Source organism: Gossypium hirsutum, chromosome D01 (assembly GCF_007990345.1).
Source record: "Gossypium hirsutum isolate 1008001.06 chromosome D01, Gossypium_hirsutum_v2.1, whole genome shotgun sequence".
Lineage (NCBI taxonomy): Eukaryota > Viridiplantae > Streptophyta > Magnoliopsida > Malvales > Malvaceae > Gossypium > Gossypium hirsutum.
The window spans coordinates 1,827,015-1,851,625 of record NC_053437.1 but is presented as its reverse complement, the minus strand read 5'-3'; the positions used below and the strand labels follow the sequence as shown (position 1 = coordinate 1,851,625).

Here is a 24,611-nt window from a genome sequence, read left to right as displayed (position 1 = left end):
TCAAAAAGATTCGTCCTCGAATCTGAAAAATCAAATGAAACTCACTTCCTCTATCGCGGGAGAATGCAATGATCCACTGAAAGAATACATGAAAAGAATAAACACAAACAAGCTTGTATCCAATTATAGCTATACAGGATCACGCAGTGAATGGACAGATTCAGATACCAGCAAACAATCATTTCTCACCCTGCCTCGTCAATTTAAACAAGATGGACATGTTTTAAGGCATCAGTCGTCTCCCTTGTCCCACAAACCATGAAAATGCGAGTAATAAATCAATGGTAAACATAATCGTCACAAGTAGGTATTTAAAGTTACATGTTTACAGAGTTGCATAATCATACCATGCATTAATCGACGTCTATAGATCAACTCACACACATTATCAAAACAGAATCTTTTATCAACCATCAAACAATAGATCATCATAAATAAAATAGACGTCAAGCACGTTCATCTAATGTTCTAACACGATCTTTTCACTTCCGAGGTCAAAGGTTCAAAGTTTCAACATCTTACCTCGATAACAAAGATAAGGGATTTACCTTTTCATTAAACAACCTTCGTTCATCGGGCAAGTGTAGTCGAATCTCCGTGTGAGTTACCTTGTCAAATGAAACTCAAACTTCATGTACAACCACATAAACGTTTAAGGCAAGAAATAAATTGAAAACAAATTGGCAAATTCGTTACCTTATTCTCCAAAACAGATTGGACAAATCAAGGATTTACACAAGGTAATCAAGAGAAAACAAATCACGCTCTTTCGTAATGACTTATCAACCACAATCGAAGATAACATAATCGGATCAAAATGATGGATCTTTAAGAACTAAGTCACCAAAAGTTTATCAATAATTTCAAATCTCACTGGACTCGGTTTCTAAAATTCCTTACCTCGCTACCTCGGGACATGTAGTTGATTTCATCTTGCTTAAGTTGATCGTATGAAAGCGTCTTCATTTGAGAGGTATTGAAGTGAAAGTACTTCGATCTCGGAACCTGAAAAGTAGCACACAAGAAAATTCATATCTGGTTATGGAAACATCCTCACTAGCCTCCTCGTCTTTTCTTTTGTTTCTTCTAACTCATTTCTCTTCTTTCTTCAACTTCTTTTCAATTTCTTTTCTGTTCACATTCCTTTTCACTCCAATCTCTTTTGCTCTTTTCATTCTCTTTCTTTTCCTCACTGTTTAACAGAATTCTCATTTGATTGGTCCTCATGGACTTGTTCCGGAGTGACGGCACTAAGTATTCTTCCTTGATGCTTGAAAGAATACCTATTGTACGACCATCGGAGTGACTTTCGATCCAGTGCCATGTTCTCCTAGCAACAAATGGCAGGCTGAATAGGCATACGTCGCACACAACTTCGTCTTGATACTTACCGATAGAAAAGGCAATGCGCACTTGTTGAGTGACCCTAAATTGGCCTTCGTTGCTAAGCCCTTGTAGTGATAAGGTTGTGGATGCTTGGTGGTTAAGCAAAGCTTTCCACCATCGTCGTGCTGGCTATGTTCGAGCAACTTTCACCATCAATAAAACTCTACAAAGCTTACCTTGTACATGGCAGCGGTATGAAAGAGATGTTCTCGTGCTGCTCGCTCCTTGGTTTTGCCAAAGATGATTGTCCACGATCATGAAAATCATCATCCATTCTAGTGACACGTCGAGGGCCGCGCCTTTGGGTTGGTTATCCCTATCTTCCTTAATTGGATCTCGATATTGATGTTTTGATTCACTCGTACCTCATTCAAGTAGTATTCAATGCTTGAAGTGTAGCATTTATTTGGTGATTGCAGCATAGTCCATCTAACTGTTGTTGACTTCATAAGTGCATCATTATTATCACCTTTAGACATCTTCAAAACCTGTAAAATAAACACTCACACCAAAATAAATAGCACCTCACCATAACACTCAAAAAGAATCAAACCATGAGGCGAATTCATCTGTGAGTCTTATCAAGATATCAACCAATAAGAGTGAACCAACACCAAAAACCTAATTTGCATAGGATCAAAAACTGACGAACACCAATTATCGTGCACCGAGGAAATGGGACACGTTTAAATCCTACTAACACAAAAAACAAGAAGGTGTAGATATTGTAAGGGAGAATAAAAAGCAAACAAATGAAAACCTACAGCTAAGAATCAATAAAAATTGTTGAAAACAGAAAACCCGAAAAACTGAGGAGTAACTGACAACTTCGTTCGAGGTGTTCCCGATCTCAAAAAATCACAAAATTAAATCTGAAATGTCTTCAAATATTTAATTTTTGATCTGGAAAATTTGGGCACCAAATTCAACCCGCTGAATATTTTTTTAATTTTTTATTGGATTTCGTCTTTTTTCAATTTTTTGACTTTTTCGACTTATTTTTTTGCGGGAAATATTTTTGTATATTCAATAACAGTGCCAAAAATATGTATGTAAAATTTCAGATCAATCAGAAAACGTTTACCCACTCAAATGAATTTTTTTCGAAAATTTTTCTGGGTAAAACTGCTGTTTGTAATTTAAAAAATAGAGATCAGTTTAGAAATCAACCAAGAACACCCAAAACGCCCAAAATCTGATACCAAATGATACGGATTGCGCGCGGACCAAGATCGAGTTGCCAAGTCACGAGAAACTCCTACGAAAACCCTAAACAATTAGATCTGAAACGAAACAGAAAATTAAAAGATTAGATTTTTGAATTTTCAGATCTGAAATAAAATCCCCAAATCAGCAAAGAATCAAATTGAGAATAGAAATAAGTGTTAGGGTTCTTGAAACCCTCAAGGAGATTGTGATTCTGCCCAATTGAACACCGAGATAGTTTTCCCCAAATTTCGACAATCTAATTTCACCCAAAAAGAGTATGGAAAAACCCTAGAAATTGGGGATTTGTGGGCTGATTCCTTAAGATAGAAAAAGGCTGAAAACACAATAAGAACAGAAAATAGATTAGATAATGATTCAGCACAAGTAGAAATAAAGAAAGAATTGACAGTAAGAAATTAAAAGATAAGTCCTAAGAAGCCTTGAAATCTCGAAAGATCTCACAACTCCCTTCAAACGGCTCTAATCTCCCCTCCAAAGAATATCAATGGCAAGAAGAAGGTTGAAGATGGCTCCCACAATCAAAAAGATTGTTTAAAACAACTTCTAAAGAAAACTCAAGAGAAAATCCTTGAAGAACTCAAAGAGAATTTTCACTCAAATCAAATCTGAAATTTTCAATGTAATTGTAATGTCCTGTAGGGTGGTTGGCCAAGCCATATAAATAGGCCTTTCAAATGTTTTCCTAATTTAATTAGAACACTAAAACTAAAACTAAAAAAAAAATCATAATTATTTAATATGGAAATCGCCAAGGGTCTTTATTGGACTCTTGGATAACATTTAAACTAAGTAAAATAAATAAATAAATAAAATAAAACTTTACAACTTGGGCCACTTTGACAATTTGGCCTGATTTTCAACTAAGTATGGGTGGATTTCTTGATTGGGCTTGGAATCTTCTTATTGGGCCTTGCCCTCAAGAATTTGGGCTTTGTGACTCGTATCACTTCCTCTGTCCCAAATAGATGGCCACATCCATTCAACCATCACTTCAAATTCAAACTCAAATCATTCCTTCAAAACTTAGCAGCAGTTTAGAGAAAGTACAACTCCAAACGAGTTCGTTAATTGACTATAAGAAAGAATCAAAGTGACCTCACCTCAAACTCACAACATACCCACCAAGCATATTCCATCCTCTCTAGTCTCACTTAGTACAGTAAATTACAGACTTGGAAGGGACTTGTAGAAAATTTCTAAAACCTATTATAAAGCAACTGTGCAGACTACAACATAACATGTTATAAAACAACTAACCCACCAATTCCAAAGCAATTCTCATCTGTACTCTCACTGATCTAGAACAATAACTCATGCTCTAGAATGATATTTTCTAAAGATTCCATTACAGCTATCTTTCATCTCATACAACTCAACGCATTTCAACAGAGCATCACGTCCAGCTCTCCAGATAAGAGTTAAATTCATATAATATATATATATGTCCCCTCTCAATTCTACGGATAACATGTTTCTAGCTCCCATTTGGCAAACCAGAACTAGAAGCTTCCTAACAATCATTATCAAATATAACATCTTGCCCTTACCAATATATCACACATTTCCCTCCAATGATATCCTCATAAACTACTCTAACTAACATCATTGGCACAAAATAAATTCGAGTGAAAGTGCTTCATGCACCATTAAGAACTTTCCCATAATCCATTACTTAAAATATCAGCAAACTGACCCATCATCCATCGACCAATGTTGATGGAAAACATTAGAAAACCATCAAAACTACAAAATCTTAAAATGCCTCTCCATGTCAAAGCCTTCAATCATAGTCAATTAACAATCATATATGATGAAGAAATCTCACTTAATAAACAAATTTATGCTTGCTATGAGGAATTCCCAGATAAAAAGTGCCCATTTTTTCCCCACTTCAAATAAAACCAACCCAATGATAGAAAAACTTTATTGCGTGAAAATTTAAAGAACAATGAATCAAACCCAAAAAGCACTGATTTACTACACTTTCCAGCCAACAACCATTTACTTAGCTAAAACAATATGTATAATATATATAACTAACTTAAAAATGAAACAGGCCAACAATGCCTATATTATTGTTCTTCCCAACCGTGCATGTTTATAATACACTTACCACAGAGGAATTCGCCGGCGGTTGGATTAGAACGGAGGTCGTTGGAATGAGAAGCGGCACCGACGACGACGACGGGGACAAGGTGACCGTGAATGGCGTTAAGTCGACGTTCAGCAATGCTGGAATCCATGATGAAAAGCTAACGTGGATCCTTTTCCTATTCTTTTTCCTCTTTTTCCGTTTGTTTACCAGAAACGATACCGGTTAACTGAAATCGTTATTTGAAATAATTAATAATTAAATAAACTTTTATTTTATTTTTTTTTTTTTATACTATTATTTATGATTTTTTATTATATGTTTTAAATTCTGCATTAATCAATTGGATCAAAACTTATTTTGATTTTTAATCATGGGAGTTCGATGAGATGATAAGAGTGTCTCCTACGTTAACCAGTGGTCAAGTATTCGATTATTACCCTGAGTACGAAGCAATTTTAAAATTTGTGATCAATATTATCCCTTAATGGGCCTACAAAATGCGAAAATTAGTTATTAGGCTCGTTCTGATAGATACAATGAGAAATAAAAAAATTTGGTAAAAAAATTAATAAAATATTTAAAATATATATTCTAACATTAATATATCTTTGTAGCTGAATTTAAATAAAATTATTAATTTTTATTATTAAAATATTGTTTTTCAATCAACTTAAATCCAACTTAGATTTTTTTTAAATGTTTGACTTTTTCAACTTAACTAATAACTTTTTTTTGAGGTTTGACTTTTTCAAAATATTTGTTCTCAAAGAGAAGTGGAGTTATGTTTTATTAATAAATTAAAATGTTTTCTAAAGGAATAAATTAAAATGTTAAAGTATTCATTTCTTAGCACTCAACTTATATTGTAAAAATATTACTAAATTATTGAAAATAAATATTAAATATAATTATATTTTTAACATAAAATTTTAAATCTAGAGAGAGGAATAACAACACCAAGATTTGAAATTATTGGAATGCCAGCAAGAAATTTAGTCAATACTCCTTTATGTTGTTATCTGAATATAATTATATTATTTGATAATTATAAATTATGTAATTTTAAATACTTTATTAGATTTCTCATTCAAATAATTTATATTAAATTTATTCACATTTTAATTCAATGTACTTAAAACTTTTAAATGAGAGTGGAGTTTTGTTTTCAAGAAAAATTTTCAATATTTGGCGGTAAGAAAAGAAGAATTAATTAATTAATTAATTTTGAAGCATAGAAAAAGACAAAATGAGGATATATTGATTTCATAGACGAAAATTAATAATTCATTGAAAGAAAAAAAAAGAAAAAAATTAAATAGAAAATGTTCCTAAACGTCTCTTTAACACATTCTTTTCCAAAGTAATATTATTAACCATTTAATTATTAAAATAAAGAAAATATCTATTATATTTAACAAATAAATCCAGACAGCCTTTTTCAAAAAATTTCCTCATTTCTAACTCAAAATTACCCACACTTAATCCACATCAAATTAAGACTATAGTTTCCTTCTATCTTTCCACCATTCTTACCAAACACATCAATTTTTTTTAATCTTTCAAAAGAAAATTCAATTCTACCTCATAATAAAAGAAAAATAGAGGAATTTCAAGTAAATAATGACATTCCATTGCATAAAAAGTAGTTGGATGGATCATGACATTCACATAGATACAGCTAGAGTCAAGAGGCCATGAATATATAAACCTATAAAATCCCTTTTAATCACTTACTTCTCATACTAGTATATTAGCGCTCTTGATTCTCCGCCCATCCTAATATAACAATTTTCTTCATCCTCTGCACATACCACCTTCACCATCATTAAACAACCAATCTTTCATTCATATATATAACTAAGAACCCTAAGCCAACGATGAATCTGATCTGAATCGTAGATCTACCCTCGTTATCCTTTTAGAACAGCTCCATCAACTGCTGTGAAACATCTGCATGCATCAAACCGTGAGTTATTACGTGGAAAAATATTTGGTGAACTGTCACTGGAGTTTTTAAACTTCACAAGTAGAGTAGAAAAAATCAAAAACTTAAAAGATATGGAAAATTGCCAAGTTCAAGGACTAAGTTGGGAAAAGTTACCAAGTTCAGAGACTAAATGTAGCTTTTTTCCTATAAAATAAAGGACACGGGAGTGTCTTTTAACTCCACTCGGGAGATTAAAAAAACAACATTATTTCAGGTTTTACTTAATAGATACAATCATAGAATAAAGCTTACCCCCCCCCCCTTTCACTGAGCCTAAAAGGGTGGTGACAAGGTTAAAATCCGTTTAAGAGTTGACAATCAGGCAGGTTCGGGTTAGTTTCAAGCAATTTTAGTTTTTTGCAAAACCATTTTATAACCATGAGTTATCTTAGCCTCATCTCTGATTCCGGTCTTTGAATTCTTTTGGTCAATTTCATGTCTGAAATCGGGGGTTGGTTTACAGGTTTACAATTGTTTTGCCACCTTAATGGTATAAGGATGTGTTTATCTCAGTTCACTAGAATAAAGATAACTTCAAACCTTTCATATAAGAAGGATTACCTTGGAGAATAGCTGGAGTTGTTTGAAATTCTCGCCAGATATCATGGTAAGAAGCAAGATCGAAATTTAGAAACTTGGCTGCAAGATAAGCAGCTCCGGCAGCAATATGGTGGGGCTTAAATTGAAGCCACAATGAGCTCCTAAGCCTACAAAAGAGAATCCACATACATTATTAAAATAAACAACTGTTGGGAGTTACAACAAGACAGTGATCACCGTTTTATTAGATGCTAAGATTAACATAAAGCAATTACAAACCAACCACAGGCGCAAGAAACGAACAGGCAATGTCTTCAACGACTTAGCACATAACACCACAACCACCACACGTCAACGACAAATACAACAAGAAATGATCATAACAGTGATTTGAAGTGAAAAAGACAAGTCATTTTTTCCTTACCAACTAATGGCATCAACACCAGGTAGAATATTTTCCAAGAATCTCTTGCACCATGGCTGACAGAGTATGAAAACTATAGCAAATATGTTTATACCCATCTACAGAACAAATCAGTTCCAGTCCAATCCGCAGTGCTTCTAACTCCAGTAGTATTACACAATTCAAACACGGAACAGACATAGAGCGCAATGTAGATATCAAAGCAAGTCTCTTTAGCCAATCAATTATCCGAACAGGCTCATCAACAAGCATGATTGACTGCTCGTGGTTAAGGAGCATGCATGCATGCTACCCCCCCAATTACAAGGAACTAAAGCAGGCACGAGATGATGTTATGAGCAATTTTTACCACCTAATAAATGTAGCATAAGGTACAATATATCTGTATTATTATACGCACCATTGTAAATTAGTATATACATATGTCCGTTAGTAAACCATAACTCAAGAAAAAATAGACAAAAAGAGAAGGATAACAGACTACAAGGAATACATTTTGAAGAAATGTCAGAATGACAACTGAGGAAGGCAAAACATGACACTATAAGTGTAGGCTATAAAATAGTATATACAGATGCCCCTTGTTAATCAACCAAAAAAAGAAAAAAAAATGGATGACCATGACAAATGGATTAAAAAGAATAAACTTTTTGCAAAAATATAAAATGTGGCCAGCTATACAGAATGGGGGCACCATCTATAGACATAGTAATAAATAGTACACGATTGTGTAAAAATACAAAACTCTGTACACACACACATCATATATGTATATATATAACTTCCATAGTTTTATTGTTCTTCAAATTTAGCCCCTTAAAACGCTCCATCTTGGCATGAAAGTGGAAGAACCACTAGGGACTATGATAAAAAAACTTTCCAGCACAACCAAAGCACTCTGCTTGATTATGGGGAAAGTATTCCTCCATAAAATAATAGGCAGTAGAATACCATGCCATACGAACCAGAGTGCATTAAATAATCACAAGAACAAGTCCCAACAAGGACCACACCCTACCAATATTCCCAATACAAGCCAGACCCAGAAGATATTAAAGAACTCACGCTGCCTGGTGCTGCACACCCATTGACATAGGCTTCATAAGTTCTACTCTAATTGACTGTAAAATCTGAAGTGAGTTTTTGGCTGAGCCTATTCTAGTTCAGTCTAGTACAGAGGGTATCATTATTTTGACTGACTGCTTTATAGTGTCGATTGCTTTAGTTTAAAAGTTGCCATATATCAAGCATAACCAAAATGCTCTAAGCTATAAGGCCATTAACATTTATTGAGCATACACAATTGTCTCCAAGGTATTTAAGATGTAAACCAACATTTAGAAAAGTTCCCTTTTAGTTTGCAGAATCCTCCTTGAAGGAGGAGGCATCTTTCATCTTTGTGTTCTTCTCAATCTAGAAAATAATATAATCCTAAATATATGTATGTGTATTAGAGTAGTTATATAATTATGAAATACACATAAGATGGATGAAAAAGCCTAAATGAAACATCAAAAGTCAGTTAGAAGCACCAATTAACCAGCTTTAAACAAAAACCAATACAATCATTTCCACTGAGAGACAGATATTTGAGGAGAAAATACACTGAAATCTTTTAAAAGGAGAAAAAGAAGAGGGTTGAAGTCACTAATTTGTACTGCAAAAACAAGATTCTTTCCAGAGGCCGAACAAACTCTATGCTTAGCAACACCAAGAATTCAACAAGGTTGTACTCAATTCAAGGTTTAGAGCCAGGTCAGAAGGAAAGGCAAAACCCTAGACAAGAATCACTGTTCTATTCAACAAAGACGAATAAAAGGTGAAGATACATGTGTTTTCAATGTATTTTTGGAATTTGTTTCCTTTATGCCATGCTACCTGAAGCAGGCTACGAACAATTCGCTTTTTGCATCTAACCCATCCCCAATGATTGATAATGCATGTTAGTTCAGTCTCCAACATGTGCACATAGACTAAGTTTGAAAGGAATGAAACTCAGACACAACAGGATTCTGAGTCCAGCTGGTACTTATAAATCAAAATGTAAAACTTTCATTAGATTGACATTGCCATTGGCAAATTCAAATTGGAAACCTCTCATCTTAAAGTGTTAAACAAAATAGTTAAACAGGGTAAGATTTCTGGATAAACGAAAAAACCAATCTTTAAAAAACAGAACTGGAGGTCAAACCAATCGAATCTCCAGTCTTCGGTCCAACAAGTTGGACTAGGAGGAGAGATTACTCTTGTTTTTTACTGTTCAAATAACTAATTTAAAATAAATATTAAACATGGTTAATAATTATTGTTTTCTGTTTTAGAATAACATTCGGCTTAAAGGTATTGTTCCTTTTTAGAATAACTACGAGATTAAAGGTTCAAAGCCCATTAATTACAAATAATATTTTGAAAATATATGTATGTTCATAGAAAACGGATTGAATAAAAAACCGTTTTTTACTGGTTCAATCCGTTTTCATACCGGTCAATCCAGTTTTTGACTGGTGAACACTCACACGCTTCAAATGTACCTGCCAAAGCAGTCCGGTTTTTGATTCCATGTCAAAATCTCCATTTTGAATGGGAGAAATGCAGGACAATAATAACAAACCATGGCTTGACAACCAGGGAAATCATCACCAGATAGCATTTAAAAAACGAGGAAAGAACCCACCATTGACTCTTCCAAGTCAACAATTTTTCTCCAAATACTGATGGACACAGGGAAGCAGCCTGACTTAAAAAAGTTTGTATGGACTCCAGGTGAGTGGTTTCAAAAATGACAAGACTATATTCAGAGGTTATGTGGCTTTAATAGCCATGACCAAGTTGATGGGGTAGAATCATGGGAAAGAACCATAATTATTGTTAATTCAACGTCAGATGTTAAAACATAAGTTTCCATGAACAGCACATCAATCCGCCAGCTAACAATATCATACAAGCGTGCACGCTAACCCTGAAATGACCCTGCAATTATATGACATGCCAAAAGAATCAATATGCCATACCAGAATAACTTCGTAGAGTAGTTGTGCTAAAGAAAATTATGGACAGAAGTACCCAGTTCTGGGCAATATGGAAGAAGATAACCTGCATACCCTTCACACCCCAACTCAACTTTTTTTCAACCAATTCATAGTACTGCATTGCACCCAGCCACCCACCCCACCCAAAATCCCTTTAAAGTCAAAACCCATAAAATCTGCTGATTGAAGGGATTGAAACACCCACTACTCCCAGTGCATAAAACAGCTACTCAATCATAGCCACAAGAACAAATCCCAATAAATGAGCATTATTCTTAGACTACTCTGGTATAACTCAAACATCACAACGAAATAACTAAACCAAATAGGTACCTGAAAAGGCAGAAGGATCATAATCATTGCACATGTAATAAGACCATTGTGAATCACATCAAGGTGAAGTTCAAAATGCAACAGTCAGTTTTACTTCTAAAACTAACTGAACTAATCCTTACAAACATATTGCATTGCACCTGTAAAATTAGCTTCAAATGAAAAATAATCAGTAACATTGAAGCATTAAAGATAATCTTACCCTTCACTGACCAAGTTTAATGCCAGGTTCACCAAGGCTGTTTGTGAAAGGCCTAGTTTGTTTAGAATGGATGTAAGTGGAGCATATGGATGTTGCACATTAAGTTCAAAATTTAAGGTAGTCAGGATCATTTGCTCTGCCTCAATCACACGTTCACGATACTGCTCAAACCAATCCTGTCCAACAAACAACTCATTTAATGTCATCATATGAAAATTAAAATGGCAATCTTTCCCCTTTTCAATGCAAGTGGCAACTGTAAACTGTTTTTATGCAAAGCCAAAACATTTTCTATATTTGTGAAACATGCTAATGCAGGATTAATATAGCTGTCTCTAAAATGTTTTGAACTGCAAATGCACAATTTAATGCTTGAACGAAAGAAGCTGACAAGTTTTAATCAACATTCAGCAGCTACACAGGAGTTGGTCCAAATTTGCTTCACTGCCACTAAGCTGCAGCCTAATCATTGTTGGAAAATGCTTTTCATGGATGATAGTATTCAAAAAGCTTAAATATGCTTAAAAACACTATTTTCACTTCTACCCTGCTAAAGAACTTAATCCCTTTCAAATTTCTTAGCAAGGAAAAATCAGAAGAAATCAAAAGGTACTCACAACAGGGAGCAGGTAGGATAAGAATGTAATATCCTGTTTATGGAATATTTCACAAGAAGTTCTCAACACATTGTTCAAAGGGCGAGGCGTCTCCTCCGACTTTGCAGCAAGGAAAAGAGCAGCAGTAGCAATCAACTGAAAAAGAATCAATTTGTTAGTCAACTACCATAAACCCTGCTTATGGTCATTGACCTTTTCATTGTATATCAACTAGCATATACAAATTGCCAATAAAAAAAACGTTCCTTGAGGTGATAAAAATGGTTGAAGACAACTTAATGAAACTCAACATGACCTAAACCTCAATAGCTTCATAAATTAATATTTAAGAATATATACAAGTGACACCAATCGAGGAAAAAATTGAAAACATAACACATGGTCAAGCAAGCAAGATAATATCAACCTAAAAATAGAATTCAGGAACAAAATAGGTGTCTAGAGATTCGAATAGAACTTGAGTTACAAAAGCAACAAAACTTTCTTCTTACAGTTATCACCATAATTTGGAACATTGTTAACCTTTAAACACTGCTGCTTATGACGTTTGGAGACTACACTAGTGGTATAAAGGATAACTTCCATAAATAAGTGAGCAATAAGTTTCTTAAGCATAAGTATTGGAAACTCACAAATCTATCATGGCAAGCATGTGATCTTCGAACAAAAAACCGATGGCACAGTACCATGGCAGTGCCAATGGTAGTTTGTGGCCTGCAAAACACAAGATGATTTAGAATATTAAATAAGAAAAATGCATAAATGATTATAAGAACAAGGAAAAGGAAATAGCATCAAAGATTGATAGCTCACAACTCAAGCTGCAACCCAAGGTTCTGAATGAAGGCACAATAAGAATAACGCAAATGTGTCTCGCGAAGTGCATCAATACCATCTCTTCTTGAAGGTGAATATCTCTCAATATCATCCCTTGACATAAAGACAGATTCATCATCCTCCAATTGTGATCTATCACGTTTATTACTGACAGATGTAGAGGCTTCAGCAGTTGATCTCATAGGAGGAGGAATGAAATTGCTGGGTTCCAATGGAGCTGTCGGGAATTGCAGGCTATATGGCTGATAGTTTCTACCACTATCTCCCCAAGTAGCAGCAGAGAACTTTCTCCTTTTCAAAGAAGGAGCACAATTTGGTTGTGCATGATGATAACCTCTATTATGCTCCCCAAACTGCCCCAAGAATTCTTGGGCATGGTTAAATATCCTGGTAGGGTCACTACTCCAGTTGCCGTTCCTGTAGTTATCAGAACTGTAATTATTGTAGTTATTCCTATTGAAAGGGCACCGGTAATCATCCTGAAAAACGCTTCCTTGCATGCGACAATTCCGTGTAAAAGACATTCCTTATTTCTTTCTGGAACGAAACCTGAAATACGAAACAAGAGAAACTCACTCTTCCAACAAAATCTATAAAAAGAACAAAAAAAAAATTATGGCTCTGATTTACCTTTTTTCATAAAAAAAAATTTAAAGCCAGAAAATAGAAGTTTGAATCTTTAGGCTCAAAACAAGATTTAGAAAAGAAAAAAGACAGGTTAAAAATTCTATCAATCAGTTTGCCCTATCCAAGCTAATTTATTCCTCAGATGCTTGATATCTCTAGACTTCCCTTCTAATGATAGATATTTATCAAGTTAATTAGTTCTAAGCCTCTAACAATACCCAACACTACAAAAAAAATATAAATAAGGAAGCCGTTAAAAGAATAAATATAGATCCAAGTTAACCAACAATTCAAAATTATTAAATAAAAATACGAATTAAACACATGCAAAACACACAAAAAAAAGGAAAAAAGAAACATCTTGACATATAGATTAGATCATCGTTCAAAAAAATCAAATCAAAACCAAAACAAAATCAACCTTCTTCACGTCGAATCCAAAGAAACAGCTGATTTATGATCTCCGATTAAAATAAAATTAAATATAATAATTACCTGAATAAAATGAAAAAGATCAAGAGAGATAGGCAGAAAAAGGGCGTGAATAAGATCCGAAATTGAGAATGAGATTGAGATAGGGTTTTTAGAAGAAAAAGGGAAAGGGCAAACGGTGAGAGAGAGAAAAAAGAAAGGAGAAGTTGGGTCAAATTCAAAAAAGAGAGAAGTCAAATGAAAGCAAATATTTTTTTATTCCTTTTTTTTAATGGAAGCTTTTATATATAATTATCTGAAGAAGAAGATTGTTTTAGTTAGGTTTTATATTTAAAATCATAAACACAAATCCTGATTTTTTTTTGTAAATTCAAAATATAGTCTTTATATTTTTATTTTTAAAATTTTAGTCTCTCTATTTTTAGATTTTAAAATTTAAATTTGACCATGTTAAAATTATTTTGTTAATTCAAGTTGATTATAAATTAGAGACCAAAAAAAATTTAGGGAGCTGAAATTAAATTTTAATTTTTACGATAGTAAAAATATAATTTCACCTTTTTAATAGTTTATAATTATAATTTTTAAATGATTAAATTAAATTTTTATCATTTTTAGATGGTCAAACTATAAATTTACATTTAACTAAAGGGTCTAAATGAAAAATTTTCTAATTTGGGGGACCGAGCCCCTACTAGCCCCCTAGTTATGTCCCTATTACAAACGTTATTTTTTAGTTACATATCTACCGTAAGTTTTTTTTCAAAATATCACACAAATAAATTTAACAAAAAATGTACAGCATTAATAATTAGACCTGAATTTTGAAATTTGAAAAAGATATTACTTTTTTGTAAATAAAGATATAGGGATTACTTTTTTAATTTACGAAAAGTACATGACCTATAGCATATTTTAACCTTTTTTAATTTGATCCTTTGACTTTAAATTTTATTATGGTGTGGATAACGTGACACGGATTATTCATGCTATCATCAAAATAATATATATAATCTAAAAAAAATTAGTTTAAAAAAATAATTAAAAAATATTTTTTTAGGTAATGGCTTTGTAAAAATTCAAAATGCCACATTATCATATCATAATTAAATCCAAATTGAGGGGTTAATTGAGAAATTTGTAAACTTCTGAAATTAAAAAAATACATATTTTTAGAAAAATGATAATAAATGTCAAAAATGTTTTTTTTTTCCATTAAAGTCAAGAAGAATATAATAACTAAGAAGATAAATACTGAATAGAAAATTAGGTAGGGTGGGTAAAAGTACGCCAACTTATTCCTGCTGGATTAATTTGAAGGTTAAAATATGTTTTTAGTCCCTGTAATTGTATATAATTTTAGATTTGGCCCCTATACTTTAAAAGTTAAAAACTCAATCTTTCTATATTTTAATTTAAAGATTCTAATCTAATCATCACCATGGTTGGTAATTTCTATCAAATTTTGTCAATTTAACGTGTTTATTTTCTATCAAACAGATGCCACGTCATATAATGATAGTCTGATCAAAATTTTAAGTAAATTTTAACATAAAATACTTAAGATTTTAATTATTGTGCTGAGATTTTCAAATCAAAACAAGTAAGCGAACTTAATTTTTAAATTTTTAAATATAATAACTAAATCTCAAAATTTATCAAAATATAGAGACTAACAACATATTAAAAAAATTAAAGTCGGACCACCAGATTGTCGAATTGGATTATATTTATTACCTATAATTATTTAAAATGTTATTAATTATTCATAATTTTAAATCGTTAAGATATTATCAAAATATGTTATAAATTTATTTTGAACCACTAAGCTCAGTTTCAAAATTTAATCTCTATACTATATTTTAACGTATAATTTTATGTCTCTAATTTTATATCGTCGTTAATTAAATGAAATAGTTAAATTTTATCTTACTTAAACTATTTTTAATATAAAACACATAACTCGCATCATAACAAATATAAAATTAATCGGAAATTAAATAAAAGTATAATTTAGTTTTGATAACCTTTGTATTTTAATTTGTATTTCAAAAACCGTCCAAACAATATAGTTGTTGATTTTTATTTTTATTTTTATTTTTCTAGTTCATCTTTAATAAAAATAGAAGAATTATATTATATTTACAAAAAAAAAACCCTAGTAATTCTGAAATGTGAATATAATAGAATGACTAAACTCGTAATTTAACCAATATTATACGAGACATCAAATAGTAAGGTTGAGCTCATCCAGGTTCGAGTCTCGCATTATGTTAAACATGCATGGATGATTTCGTATTTGTAATAATTTATTCTAATTAAATTTTAATATATTTAGACTAGGATTAATCATAAATTATTTTGAAAAAGAAAAAAAAAAGTTGTTCCAGTCCATAGACATCTCCACAGGCCAAGTAGCTCATTTGTGTACGAGGTTCCTTAGTGTCATTCCCTTTCAATAATATCGTCTCCTTTGAACTTGTGCTTCTTATTAAGAATACAACGTATTGTATCCAACACTTTTTGGTAACATATTGTTAATTTTGATCAATAAAACTTATTATCGAGTCAAACCGGATTAACCAAAAAATGGGTTTGGACTTAAACTTGAACATTCCCTTGAATTTGGGACACAGCTCAGCCCGGCCCACGATGGCTCCAAATGGTCCCCCACTCATTGCACATTTTAGCCACATTATTTTATACCTAATGAATGATATTCCCACAAAGTCCGCCACGATGACTTTTATGGCCCCCATGACCAAAGGTAATTATTCCGAATTGCCCTTAGGTGTGGGAATAAATTCAATTTGGTTAATTGAATTTTTTGAATCATTTGGATTATTTTATTTAGTTCAATTTTTAGTTTTTTCTACTAATTTTATCTTTTGGGGTTTTATGTTTTTTTATTTATTTTATGGTTTTTAAATATTATTTAATAAAAATTTAAAATTATTTTTTAATTAAATAATAATAAAGGATAAATATTAAAATTATTAATAAACTTTGATCCAATATGCAATGTCATTTATAAATATTGATTTTGTGCGATTTTGCACATGAAATTTTGGGTTTGATTTAATTTTCAAAAATCATTATCAACATTATTGAATTAGTACTATTTTGTGTTGATATATCGTACACACAAATAGTTATATTAACCTAATATGAAAATAGATATATGCACTCATTTCTTTAAACGTGTATAATTAAGGTTTCATGTATACATATAAATCACGGATCAAGTTTTACATGTATAATTATACATTACACCAAAGTTCATGTATAAATTTAATATATATATCTAAAAAAATTAATAATACTTAATTATTATTATTATTTTGAAAAATGATTGTATATAATATTTTAAAATTATTTTCATAATTTTAAATATAAAATCATTAATTTTATACAATAAAAAATAAAATTAATTAGAAATTAAATAAAAATAAAATTCCGTTCAGAGGCGACTGCATTCTTTTAAATTAGTGAACAAGAAGTGGTCAAAACACCACCCTTCAAATTGATTTTTTTAATTGTGCGAATGAAAAAGGAGGAATGTTTTACTCATTGAAAAAGGAGGAATGTTTTACTCATTGTCATTGACAATTGATTAAATTTATACAAGTGAAAAATTAAATAAGATATATTTAAAAAATTTAAATCAGATAATAATAATTATTTAAATTAAAATTTATCACGCAACGAAAATATTTTATATTAAAAAATTTACCATTAAAATTATTTCAACAAATAATTATTGATGAAGTAGTAAGATATTTTTATATAAATATGTTGATATTGTATTCGATTCTCATATAATCTATACTATTATTTAAACTTCTGATTAAGTTGATGTCACGAGTCAATTGGATATCAACTCGATTGGCAAAATGACAAAAATATCTATATATCATTAAAATATATTATATTATTTAAGAGTATTAAATTTTTTTTACTTTAAGAAACAAACAAAAATATGCAAAAAGTGTTATATTAGTAAAACTTTTAATTTGTCACCCGGTTAAAATTTTATTTTAATATTTTTTTACATTTTAATTTGATTATGTACACTTTATTACTTTCACCAATTGTGCATATATATATATATTAATAATGTATTTAATGGAATTAATATCACAAGTTAATTTGACACTAACTCAAGATTAATACAATACAATGATAAACAAATTGATTTTTCTTCGTTTTAAAATCATACATATTTCATATGTTTTATTTAATAAAAGTTATTTTATTATTAGTTTCTACTCATGCGTTTAATTATTTATTATATATTATTTTTAAACACACACCTGTATTCTAAATTTGTGATTCTTACACACATACATACACGCGTGTGATAAGATTTCTAGTGTTTTTAAATTGTTTTATTTGAAGATTATATAAAAAAATATTTGATACACTACCAATGAAATTTAAAAAAATTTCCACAAAGTTGATGACATATGTATAAAAAAAAAACATACATATATAATAGTACACCTAGCAAATTTGTAACTCTTGTTTGTAGAATTATGAAAGTGTCCAAATACTCACATTTGTATAAAAATATGAAAAAAAAAACAAAAGTATTATTATAATAATATTAATTACCCTTTAAGATAAAATTTATCTATATTTATAAAATCTTTTACTAAATTAGTGTTACCAATTAATCAAATCTCAACTTAATAATCAGGGAATTAGTACCAAACAATTATTTTATTTGCAAAGATTATTCAGTGTTTTATTTTTATATTTTTATAAATCAATAAAAAATTGTCCATAATAAAATTTCCAACAATAAATAAAAGACATCATGTACATAAAATATGATGTTTACAAAAGTGTTCATATAACTGTTATGTATATTCATGGTAAATAAATACATCAGCCAATACGAAGACTCATAAAATTACAATGCAATAAACAGTTAGTAAGGTATGATGAACAATGACCTAGAATTCAAGCAAAACAAAGAATCAATCCACAAATATTTCCGGTATATTGCATTTAGAGAAAGCCAGAGAGAAGATAATAGTGAGACTGCCGGCAAAATTCTAAAGTCGGCCGAAAATCGACTATTTTTACAATTCGAGTTCGTGTGAAGTTTACCTTTGGATGATATAAACTTAAGAAGGTGGTGGAGACAAAAACTGATTTCCGGAAGTCCTAAAACAAATTAGAAAGTTTAGCTTCGGTTAGCAGTTAGGTTTAAAGTTGGAAGTTCATACAACTTTCGTGAATTTATACTTACCGAACTTCCAGCCCCGGTCTTCCAATAAGACTATCGGGTATGCGGCCGGTCAGATTGTTGTTTTGCAAGAACCTAGAAGACGCAAAGAACCGGGTCAGGTATGGAGAATCAAAACAAGTTCACATGGACTAACCAGTGATAACAGTATAGGATAGAGCATGCGTAAAAGTAGTATACACATCTGCTATCAATGTTATCCAAACTCGGAGTGAGTAGTAACACGTATGCTTTACAACAAGTTGCAGGTTTAGCACTGTAATTTTATCGCTTCATAAAGCTACATATTATAGTATCAAAATTTTAAATAAAAATGTAAAATTAAATAGATTGAAATATTTTACATTTTATCTAATTACAGATAATTATCAATGCATTAGTCACGCTGAAGTGGACAAGTGGTTTCAACTTTCAATTAATTAAACTTGACCAAAACAAAGTCATTAAGAAAATTATTGTATAGATATGAATCATCAATAATAAATTTTTAAACTGGTACAGTTGGTATACTGACCGCAACTTCATAACAAGTGCCAAGAAATGTAGAGATAGACATGGAACCGACGTATGCTCCAACTCTTAATTTTTTCTTGAAGTATCCAAGTCCAGCACTTATGTCCAACATATGGACATAACCTCTAAATATATGAAAAACTTAGAAAAATCTAACCATGCCATATCCAACACTCACACCCAAGTCCGAGTAACATATGAACTCACGGGCTTTAGAAATTAAAGAGGATGAGAGTGCTTGATATTGATAGAATGACTTACAGTTCACGCAAACTTTTCATCTCTCCAAGTGATGATGGAATTTCTCCAGTGAGTTGATTGTCTTGCAAATGCCTTTTACAGAAAGTGAAGGATGTTAAATATAGGTTTCATAAAAAGCTATGATAGATTAAAGTATCATGGAGGCTCCCACATCAAGAGTCAAATTGCATTTTAGCCCCTCTACTCAAAAAATGGGCAAATTAATCCCTGTACATTAAATCAAAAAGCAAACTAGACTTTTTGTTAAAAATTTGTCCTTGTACGTCAGCATAAGGCGCACGTGGTATGTCACATGTCACTATTAGTTATTCTGTCAACAGTGCCAGTTTTTAACCGTATAAATGGATGAAATTTTAACCAATTTGCTTTTTAATCTAATGTACAGGAATTAATTTACCCATTTTTTTAGCAGAGGAAGCAAAATACAATCCAACTTTTAGTATAGGAGTCTCCATGATACTTTTACCCTAAATGAATCAAAGAGAGAAAAACACAATGGAAAATTAAACTTACAATATTTCAAGTAGCTTTAATGAACTGAGATCAGGTATTACTCCTGATAAACTGTTGTTACTGAGCCAACTGTCGAAGGAAAGACAAATTAGATCAGAACGTTTATCATCATCAAATTTCGTTGCTTGAAATTTAGTTTAATATCTTACATGCCATTGAGTGCAGTTAAATTGGCAATGCTTGGTGACAGTGATCCCAAAAGACCCATACCAGTCAGGTTCCTGGAAACAAATGAAAATAAAACAAACCATTTTGAGCAACAGTAAGAGAAATGCATACACAGAACATACTACAAACATCTTGACTAACTTACAAAGAAATCACACGGGTTCGTTCGCCCTCGGAGCATTTAACTCCAGTCCATGTGTAATCACGTGGCAGACAAGGATCACCATTCCAATCTAATGGAGGGTTCCGCAAACTGTTCTTTAGCTCTTCTAAAGCTATTACTGCAACACAGACGGGAAGGTGCATAAGATAATAATAATGCAAGTATCTAACACCCTTTTAACCTAAATGTTCATTCTCAATAGTAAAGGGCAAAGCACCCCAGTAAGTCAAATAGTTGCAGATTGAGTCTTTACTCAATCAGCATCATCATTGCTGCCGGTGTAAAAGGATATGGGTTCAAGCACATTTTATACTCCTATTTTAAGGGTTGGGGAGGGGATATAGGTAGTTCTAGGCATTGTATAAAAAAATAAGAGACAGAAAACCAGTTCATGGTTTGCATGGAAACAAATTCTATTTAGGTTACCACCACAGCAAGTAGAAAAAATTAGCAAGCATACCATCTCTTGTATGAGTCCTTCCTCCGAGGCGAAGAACATCAAAAATCTCTCCAGCATTGATCAAAGGACTACCATTTGAATTAGCAGCAGGACTTAAGTTTATCTTTGTAAGACCACCAAGAGGCCATCTAGTTGCGAAGACAGCGGCTCCTTCTGAAGACAAAACCAGATTGCTATAATACCTTACATCATTTATGTGCATGTCAATCACCCTGGAGTTTGATGACATTGAATCGCTATTATCAGCAAAATACAGAGCAATGTAATAAATTGAGTTTGGGAGTGAGAAAGGGGGCCATCTCAACTCCATGGATTCCAATTGAGCTGTTGAAAGTGCAGTTTCAAAGACTTTTGAAGGGGGATGTTCCAGAACCCAGAAACAGCTGGGATCTTCTTGCTTGCTGTAACAGATACATTTTCTTCATATGGCTGCCAATATCGATCAAATTGATCATCCGGGTACCTGGTTGTAACAGAAAAGAATCACATTCAGCAAAATCAGAGAAAGCGTCTAAAATAAACAACTCCAACTTTAAATTACAACTAAATTAATTAAATATCAAAATGTACTGTTGAGGGGATTTTGGCATAATAGGTCAGTATTTTTCCTGGGTCAGGCCAGGGTTTTGCCTCCTGACTCTGCGAAGAGATCAAGTGCCTTGAGAGGCAGTGGGTTCATAGAGTAAGAGCGCTTCGTCGAAATGGACCGTGCGTGGTGCATGGTCGCCTACCAAAGAAATAGTGGCTATTTGCCATTGGTAGGGTTTAAACCCCAACCTATAGCATGCAGGTCATAGTGGGGGAGGGATGGTACCACTTGATCTAGCTTGATTGGACTCTTCACAGTGTCCAAAGACAAAACTCATGCTCGACTTGGGGACAATATGAGAGGGTCTAATGGCCCCAAAAGGTCAAAATCCACTCAATATGTAACATTTGTGTTTCTAACACAGTGAATTGCTTCTTCTTCCAAAACAAAATAGAATTGTTTCTAATAATGAAACGAATGGTTTAATTATATGCATAACTATATAAGAACTATGTTGATGTGCAAAGCATAACACACATCTGGTATTGTCTTTAGGGGTTTTGTCTGAGATGCTCGCACTCTTTAGCCTGTTTAAGCACTGAGTACACTTCACAAACTTCTTTGTGTCAGAGTCGGATGACAAAACACATACTTTATTATACAATTTCTACTACTATTCATACCCCAAACTCTTAAATAGTAGAATGATACAAAACCCATACTTTTTTATACAAATTCTACCACCATGACTCTGAGAATGATACGCACTTAAGCACAACCGAATCGAAACCACCTCACAGTGCTAACTGAGCTCAAGCTCAATCGGCGACAAAACACATCCTTAGCACATCAACAAATTGATATTACATTCAATTATGACTTTATTTCTTATACTATATGCTTTTGCTTTATATAAAATGCTAAAACTATAACAAGCATAGTAAAAACATATTAGCCAACAAATAACAAAAAAGATAATAAAAAAGAGAGTTAAAAACCAGCTCCATAAAACTTCAACTCACCTAATAATGGATCCATTATGCCCAAAACTGTGCCTAGCAACCAAATGCAAAGCATGAGAATCAAATTTCGTAGTATTATAAATCGAATCCCCCAAAATCAACATCTCCAAACTCGAAATAAACGGGTCAGACACTGTATAAGTATTCGAAGCCACACAAACACTCATCGTATTCCCTTTAGCTTCAAATACACCTTCATAATACGACGACAATCCTTTCCCATAATCCTCCGTCGTATTCACCAAGCTCCAAAACGTACCATCAACAATCTGATCAAAAACTGGCGGCGAATCAAAATCCAAACCGTTGACTCCACCGTAATAGTAAGTCGTCCTAATCAAGTACCTCGCACCACGGTATACACGCACCACGTAACAGAACTTACGCCGGAGGTTCTTGTTCTCGAGAGGAAACGACCGGACGGTGGAGAGCGTGGGGACTAAGCCGGGGACAGTTAGGCTTTTGGATGTTCCGGCGGATATGAAGTTACCGTCGGGTAACCATACTCGGCCGTCGATCACCGATCTCCTGGTTGCGCCGCAGTTAATTAAATATCCTACAAAATTCAAAAAGAAGTAAATCATTACAGAAGGATAAAAATGTATCGAGGGGTCGGCTTTCTCAACCGGTCTCGGACCTTCAACCTATGCTCGATGTTAGTCCCGAGTTTTTATCTCTCAACTCCGAGAAGGTCCAAAGAGAGATTCACGAATTTTTGCAGAAAGGATATTAGTAGGTAAGAACACTGAACCCTGCCAAAGCTAAAACCCACTAAGACCCTTTCCGCCAAATTCTCTGAATTCCTTTCGGCTCTCGTTGAAGACGGAAAACAAAAATTCAGGGCTAAAATCGAACATGAACACCTTAAGAACAATACCTCTGTTAAAGATCCGAGATTAGCCAAATAGCGCAGACCCCCTCAACAACAAAATACAATGAGTTGGCCGTTTTTATATATATGCGTGTACCTTTGGGAGGGGTTTGTTGAGAGAATGAAAGGGAAGGAAAGGAGAGGAAAATGGAGGAAAAGAAGAGGAGGAAAGGAAACGGCATGGTGGAAATAAGAGGAAATGGAAGGAAATGAAAGGAGAGTGAAGAAAAGAAGGAAGGAATAGGAAGGAAAGAGTCAGAGTGGGTAAGAAGGGGAAGAAGGTGGAGTTGGAGGAAAGGAAAGGAATTTTATTTATTTAACGCGGGAAAATCATAAGGCGGCCAGCTCACAGGTCATAGAGCTAACGTGTTTAATTAATTGAGCTTGGGTTTAATTATGCTTTTAATCCCTCTATCTTCATGTTGTAAGAACTGGTCAGACAAGAGACAACCTATTGAATCATTAGGATTGGTTTAAAAACTGAACCGGTGGTCAAACTTAGACCAATAATTCTCAGTTTGTTCGTCGATTTAATAAAAAATTTAAAAATATAAACCGATTCAATTATCGATTTTTTATCGGTTTCAAGCCATTCATTCAAAGTTTGGATTGGTATATCAACTAATTCTCATTTCAACTAACCAAGTTCGATTTCAGCTACACTAATTATTGGTTCAATCCTTATAGATAAAACATTCAAAATATCTAAAAAAATCATAAAATATAAAAACAGAGGAAAATATTAAATGTAAATAAAAAATATTATTTTCAATCATTGTGGTGTGCCAAGTTAACCATCAATTCAATCATACTAATGTTTTAAATTTTAAATCAAAGGTGAAATGGTTCAAATTATTGATTTTTTATTTGATTACCGTTTAATAATTAATTAAAAATTTTAGATATTTAAAAATTATAAAATCAATTAAATTGTCGATTTTTTTTATTTTTTATCGATTTTAAGTTGTTCGCTTAGAGTCTTGTTTAATCTCTTTTTTTGGACCGATATACTAATCGATTCTCAATCCAACTGGCCTGATTTAGTTCCAACAACATTGATAATCAATTTAATCATTCCAAATAAAACTTTCTAAAATTTAAAAAAAAATCACAATAGA

General features: G+C 32.4%; 1 protein-coding gene and 2 pseudogenes across 4 annotated transcripts; all 3 read right to left on the bottom strand.

Moving 5' to 3' along the window:
* Nucleotides 1–4,859, bottom strand: part of LOC121214080 (cyclin-T1-4-like) — a 15,392-nt pseudogene extending 10,533 nt beyond the window's left edge.
* Nucleotides 4,860–6,600: 1,741 nt separating this feature from the next.
* LOC121213710 (cyclin-T1-4) lies at nucleotides 6,601–14,036 on the bottom strand. Of its 4 annotated transcripts, none has more exons than XM_041086688.1 (7): nucleotides 13,803–14,036; nucleotides 12,657–13,229; nucleotides 12,476–12,557; nucleotides 11,844–11,978; nucleotides 11,227–11,402; nucleotides 7,260–7,405; nucleotides 6,601–6,661 (listed from the first exon to the last, which is right to left on the bottom strand). In XM_041086688.1, exons 2-7 carry the CDS (start codon nucleotides 13,202–13,204, stop codon nucleotides 6,630–6,632), a joined length of 1,119 nt encoding a protein of 372 aa, XP_040942622.1. In that variant the 5' UTR covers nucleotides 13,205–13,229; nucleotides 13,803–14,036; the 3' UTR covers nucleotides 6,601–6,629. The 4 variants fall into 4 exon arrangements, 3 of the variants coding, with proteins under 3 accessions (XP_040942622.1, XP_040942623.1, XP_040942624.1); XR_005909154.1 differs by lacking the exons at nucleotides 6,601–6,661; nucleotides 7,260–7,405 and adding exons at nucleotides 10,554–10,632; nucleotides 10,756–11,024 and having other exon boundaries at nucleotides 13,803–13,993; XM_041086689.1 differs by lacking the exons at nucleotides 6,601–6,661; nucleotides 7,260–7,405 and adding an exon at nucleotides 7,998–10,632 and having other exon boundaries at nucleotides 13,803–13,993.
* Nucleotides 14,037–18,543: 4,507 nt separating this feature from the next.
* LOC121213709 (leucine-rich repeat receptor-like serine/threonine-protein kinase At2g14510) lies at nucleotides 18,544–23,768 on the bottom strand (annotated as a pseudogene).
* Between the last annotated feature and the right edge of the window lie 843 nt (nucleotides 23,769–24,611).